The sequence below is a fragment of the Anneissia japonica genome, unplaced genomic scaffold (assembly GCF_011630105.1).
Source record: "Anneissia japonica isolate Jap-2015-1 unplaced genomic scaffold, ASM1163010v1 scaffold2999_len715162_cov194, whole genome shotgun sequence".
In the NCBI taxonomy this organism is placed as follows: domain Eukaryota; kingdom Metazoa; phylum Echinodermata; class Crinoidea; order Comatulida; family Comatulidae; genus Anneissia; species Anneissia japonica.
In genome coordinates, this window is record NW_022754077.1 from 44,765 (window position 1) to 51,384 (window position 6,620).

General features: G+C 34.5%; 1 protein-coding gene across 3 annotated transcripts; it reads right to left on the reverse strand.

Moving 5' to 3' along the window:
* Nucleotides 1-246: 246 nt before the first annotated feature.
* LOC117123081 lies at nt 247-4,816 on the reverse strand. 3 transcript variants are annotated; one of them, XR_004447801.1, is made up of 4 exons: nt 4,640-4,816; nt 2,715-2,987; nt 1,081-2,615; nt 247-987 (listed from the first exon to the last, which is right to left on the reverse strand). XR_004447801.1 is itself a non-coding variant. In XM_033268909.1 (3 exons), the coding sequence occupies exons 2-3, from the start codon at nt 2,863-2,865 to the stop codon at nt 1,450-1,452; spliced, it is 1,317 nt and encodes a 438-aa protein (XP_033124800.1). In that variant the 5' UTR covers nt 2,866-2,987; nt 4,640-4,816; the 3' UTR covers nt 247-1,449. The 3 variants fall into 3 exon arrangements, 2 of the variants coding, with proteins under 2 accessions (XP_033124800.1, XP_033124801.1); XM_033268909.1 differs by having other exon boundaries at nt 247-2,615; XM_033268910.1 differs by lacking the exon at nt 4,640-4,816 and adding an exon at nt 3,336-3,475 and having other exon boundaries at nt 247-2,615.
* Nucleotides 4,817-6,620: the final 1,804 nt, after the last annotated feature.

Below are 6,620 nucleotides of genomic sequence, written 5' to 3' on the forward strand. Positions count from 1 at the left end.
GTGTTTTATATATAGCTCTGTGAGAACTGAATAATTATAATTATGTTTATTAATAGTATTTATGATACCGAATTGGTAAAGAATGAAAATTTGAAAATTTTTTTCTTAAGAAAATAGTAGTCGATATGAAATTAAATATATTATTTAGCAAATGCTAAATCACTACTTCTTTTTTAATGCTCAGATGTAGGAATTTTGTATAATTTTTTTTATATAAATGATCATAAATTGCAACAACAATAAAGCTAATTGGAGAAAATATAAATTACTTTTTTTATTAATAAATCGATTTAATTACAGAAATACTTTTTATAAGCCCGACTTCTTTTACTGTTGTTGATTATTTATTTGTATGATAATGAGTATGATGTAGAGGTTTAGCTTGATGCTAGCTGTCCCATTGCTGTACATTCAAATTCAGTACCAGTTTTTTTTTTTGTTTTTTTTTTTGTTTTTTTTTTATGACTTTTAAAGTTTATAATTTAGGAGAGAGCATATTTTACAGACTTCATATTCTAAGTATCTTCACAATTTATTTTGACCATGTAGTTGGAAATTTCCTTTTGGTTGCAAATGAAATAATAGGTCTACTCTAAAAGAAACCATTTTATGTATTGCTGCTGCCATGGTTACATTGCACAGTGTATGTTGACATAATGCTATTGAAGATACATCGTATTTTATTTACATGCATTGTCACCGACAGAAATATGAGACTCCGCCTAAAATGTCCAGGAAAATAGTTCCAGTAGACGCTTTGTCTGATACCCCATATGTTGACTCTCGAGAGTCTCCTGATACATTAGGCCTATAATGGTATTTACTTTGTTTATTTACGTGTATGGTAACTCTCAAGAGGTCTTAGGTTATAAAAGGTAACTGGTGCTATATAGGTTTTTATTTTTGACATCAATGTGTTACGTCCCTGAGCCACAGGGGTGTATAGAGGATTTTTTCTGGGTGGGTCGTGATCATAATTTTTTGGACCTTTTCAGTGGGAGACAGGAAAATTGATTACAGCGCCACAGGGGTGTATCCAGGATTTCTTTCTGGGTGGGTCGTGATCATAATTTTTTGGACCTTTTCACAATGTAATAACAGCAAGATGTGATTAAAATGCCAATACAATTTTTATTTTAATAGAAATTTCTGCCGAATTGACACAGTTATTATATAGTTCGCTACTTTTTGACACCCGGTCCCCATAATCAATAATGTCTAAGCATAAGGGGTAAAGAGCTGCAAAGCTGATCAAACTCAATATATTTTTTAAATCAGAACTGCATAAATTGTATTTAATTTTATGTTTTATTACAGCAATGTACTATTATAGAAACAAAATCATCAAAGTATAATTGGCTGAACACACTTTTTAGCAATGAAATAATTAGAGTATTTGAAACTGAAATAATTTCCGAAATGATATTGCAATTAAATTCCCTGGTACTCTCAGTTTCTAACAGTGCTGTTTCCTCCGCTGTTTTCATGATTTTTGTCTTTCGTGTCTTCCTTTTCTTCACGTTCCATATTCTGCATTGATGAAACATATGGATAAAGATTATCTGACGTCGGTGGTTTCAACACAACGTCCTCATTGAACGGTACGAAGGATTGTTCTTCCTCGTCTTTGCTGGGACCTTCTTCGATGAATGTATCTTCTGTCCTTATCGATTCCAATGTGATACTGAGAGGACGTCCCTGGTTAGTGACAAGCGTTTGTGATGATAGAGGAGAACCACCCTGTAAAGGAGATTGTAATAATGGTTCACTTTCCTTCGCGTCACTGCTGCTGCTTTTATTCAAAGTTTCCCTGTTCCAAGCTTTCTGCTTAACCTCTATGTCCACTTCCGGATCTGAAGTAATACCCTCCCTTAATGTAATGGCTGCCTTTTCTTTGGACGGGTACCAATTTATTTCTGCCTGTATGATGTGTGTATGATTTGTTTTCATCGGTGTTTCATTCGCCGCTGTTCCTTGTTTAACTGCAGTTTTATCAGTTTCTATATTGAGCGTTTGCCTACCTGTCGTTTGATCGTTCGTCACATCTGTAGCAGGTGCAACAACAAACATTTGGTAACCTTCTTTATTTGCACAATTCCCGCTAATATCTGAAGACGGCATTTTTGCATCAACGACTGCTTGGTTAACTTTATTATCATAAGTCAATGTAGCAGGTTCAACCTCCCCGTCACCACTACTGATGGGCTCTTCTGGTACACCAATCGTGTGGTCAACTTGTTCGAGCCATGTCTGCACATTCTTGTTATGATTAGGTCTTCCATTCGGTATTCCAATAATCGTAATCGAGGGTTGATGTGGATACAGTTCTTTTTCGCCATTATTTAATGAAGGTGTGATTGTTCTTTTATAGCGTCTGCAAAACACCGTAGTGTTCTTGGGTGCACAGCTGCCCCTGTGGTCACACTGATCTGGACAGAAGACATTAATAATGACAGACAGACCGTAACTGAACACGGCCGCAAAGACCGTGATAATAATAGTTGCTGCTGCCGTGGGGACATCTTTGAAGTAGTGTCCACTGTAGGAAGGTATGTCGTCAGATGATGTAGCTGAGGTGGCTGGAACGTTTGATGGGATGTCAAGAGTTGTCGGTGCTGAAAAAGAGTATTTCGGTTAAAGATACACAGTACTGTCTGTAGGCATTGAAATAAGGGAGAAAATATAAAAAGTATTCCATTATAAACAGTACTTACGAGCTGATATTGCCTGGACCTTTATCAGTAACAGTAGTGATGTCACCAGAAATATCCGGCCATGTATCTGGTGGTCAGGCGACAGTACTCTGTATTTGTGTCGATCTCGCCAAACCTCCGTTTTGATGGCTTCTATGTTCTGCAGATACATGATCTGCCGCCTCTTGGCAATTTATACATGGTGGCCATTAATGTTTAGTTACCAAACGTGGATCTCGACTTTTCAAGACTTTTTGTTGAAATGCGTCATTTTAGAAAATCTTCTGAAAAACACTAATTAGAAAGCAGGCATTTATAGACACGGCGTGGAGACAAACGACTACACCATTTAACTTCTGTTACATTATTTACATACAAGTGGGCCATATAACAACAAGACAGGTGCTGTTCCATCTTATCAGGAATTACATTACGAACACGCCGTATTGCCATTTTTTATCGTATCAGAAGTATCGTGAACTTTCCGTATTTTATACCATACATTTCTCTAGAGGAGACTATACTGTACCGTTGTTATACACGTTGTTTCAATAGATTTATAGGCCTATCAGAATAACATCTAAAGGTAAGCAAATCTTTGAAATGTCTTTATAGTATTTAATATGAATAATAATCTCATACGTAGAGCATCTTAGAATATTAGGAATGTTTTGACAAGTGTGTTGGCTGTAACAGTCTGTACAGAATTTGCAAACTCTGCTTCTTCCAAGACGGGAAATCGGGGTTCGAAACTACTAATTGCGGGCAAAGAACTCTATCGAAGTACGTCTCTAAAAAAAAGAACTGCAGCAGTTGGGACGATAATATGCAAACTCCGTAAACAACTGTTACTGTTAATCATTTCTGGCGTATGGCAAATTACTCATATATGGTAGGATCAATTAAAGGTATAAGTAATCAACGACACGTGCAATTCCGTAGCACACAGAAAATGTATGGCATTCACATTCACTCAATTATTATATTAGGCCTATTTCTTCTTCGCGTTACCATTTGACTTGAGTTTTATTATAGGCCTAATCTAAGAGTCCCTCTTAATCTTGAGTATACTAATTGTTAGCTAGATAGTGGCGTATCTAGGGGAAGTCGTGCCGGGGTCGCAGGTCCCCCCCCCCCAAAAAAAAATTACTCTTCCCCCAGTCCCTCCACCCACGGACAAGTAGTTAAAAATCACACCTGAAATCACCATATTTTGCGAATTAGCGCCCCTCAACTGATCATCGAGTCCCCCCACTTCACCTTCTCCCCCTCCCCAATTCAAGACTTCAGATACGCTACTGGCTACTGTTTGTCATCTTCATTGTAGCGACCTAAAGTGGTCAAATAGGCCTATGTAGGCCTGCATGATTACTCATGAAAATAGGAGAAAACTTTATGGATTTATGCTGTTATTATAATTTAAAGTTTTCAATTTGTTGATTATATACAGCATTATATTATAATCTACTGTATTTATTTGTTGGAGTTAGACAAAATGTAGGCTATCCTTAGTTCTTCTGTTCACTTCACCTTACCTCTAGAGTTTTAAGGAGACATATTATGTAAATATATGTATTTATTATATTAAGTTGCTCATCGTCAGTTGTTTTTGTTATACATTTATATCAGACATACAGTTTTAGTAATACTTCGGAATATATCAGACATACAGTTTTAGTAATACTTCGGAAACCGTTTCCAATAATTTCCACAAAAATTGAATTAAATAGGAAGACGAACACTGATATTTGATTTATTTCAAATTTTTGTTAACCTAATTAAATGCAAAGTCACTTACCGGTATAGGAAAACTGGTTTTAATTTAATAAGCATAATAATATTATTATGCCAAGTCATTTAAGCCATTTTTTTGTTTGTAAATTTAAAATTCTGTACATCAACATCTATCAACATATTTCACCTCTGATAATCTGTAGTTTTCTTACCTGTGTTAATGATTTCACCCGAGTTACGTTTATTTTATACACCAACAGGATTTCCTTTCCTTGCAATAAAATACCACTTAGGCCTATAAAATATTATTTATTCCGAATTAGCAGAAAAAAAAACAACTCTTGTAACATTCGTGGTTCCGTCACCAGGCTTGGGTATTTAGGGGTTAAGAATGTTCAAAACTGGATTTGCATAAGAATCACAATCGAACGAAGAAATACTTCATGGCTAATTTTGTCAATAGTTCCATCATGAAAGGATTTTCATGAAAAGGTGTGAATAGGCCTAACTAGATTGACTATTGATTTCTTTAGATTCATCGCTATGGTCACGGGGTTGTTATTGTCCTGGGATAGGCTATGAACCCCAGGTTTTTTATACATGCGTAGGCCTATGTTTTAAAGATCTCAGCAGAACATTACAATAACATTCGCAAACGTTGTGGTTAATTATGTTCGAAATTAACAAGGCCGAAGCAACGCTGCGATCATTTATTTGTGAAATTACATGATAACATGTTTATCGTTCTACATAAATAAAAAGTTTTGTACACGAAACTGTAACGAAACGTAATACTGTACTGTTAGCTGGGATGATTAAATTAAAGATGACACATTCGTATCTATCTTTCAATCACGTTCCGGTTGTCTTCTTTTCTTTTTCTTTCAAATTTTATTGCCTAAAACAAATACATTTATTTATTTATTTATTTACTAATATCTTTAGCCAGGATGACACAATCATTTTAAAGAAATGTTTTTCATTGTGGGCCTATACAGTACACAATTGGTAGTATGAGGTTAAAGAAATAATTTTGTGGAAAACTTTTGGTATTGAAGTTGTCATTGGACCGATAAAATTTCAGTTACCTTAACATGCGAGTTAAACCCTTGAATTTTTGTGTATTTTGTTAATGCTTTAGTGTATTCCTACAGTCATCTTAAGGGGCTAGGTGTGTATGTGATGATTTTATATGTAAAATGAAAAATTACCCACTAAATCAAATGTTTTTTTTTTAAATAATTAATAACAGTTGTTAAAATAATCGTATTTATTGTATGCAATACAAACGAAACATGAACAGTCTCAATTCGTAGGGATATATTTTGTAATCTAACTTCTAATCAATCATTTATGGTTGCGCATCTAATGTTCATGTATAATTGGTTTGTCGTAATTATTGTATTCATACATTGCCAAGACATTTCTTGACAAAGATATACTGTACAGAAAAACGCATGCGACATAAATTCATTATAACAATCACGCACCTTTTTAAAATTTTATTGCAAAATTATCAAGTACAATATTATTCTGAATGTATGCTTATCTTTTATAAAGGTCAAAATAAATCGAAATAAATTAATTAATTCATTAAAAGGAAAACTTATATTATAGCGTTTCTGTTATTTATTCAACATTGATTCAATCGTGGTGTTGTGTCCTAGGACTACAAGAGATCCACTGCCCTGGGTGAACTTCTCCCGTGGAGAAACTTGGCAGTTGCATTTGCAAGACTCTCTGCAGATATTATTCTCCTGATGACGATTGAAACAACTTAATCGAAACGTCGAGACATTCTCAACAGAAATAACAGATCTTTCAGAACTATCTACGTGGTGGTATACTGTTAACATGCAATTGGATTCGACTATTCAACAACAAAATGAACTTTATGTATTCAGACACATAAATTCATGCATACTTAGGGGCCTACATCATTTCTCAATACCGTGCATTGCCTTTATACGTATAGGTTATGATCTCTCGATCGTTTTTAACACAAAAGTTAAAAAAAAATAAAAAATTGAACACCAAAACATGCACCACGTTTATATTTTTATTTTATGTCTACTTATTAAAAGAAAGATTTGATTTGTGTATCAATCATTTCTTAAGGTCGTATAATATGCTTAAAGCAAACTTGATCGTTTTTCTCGATAAACCAGCATTAAGGCTACAGTAATATAGCAA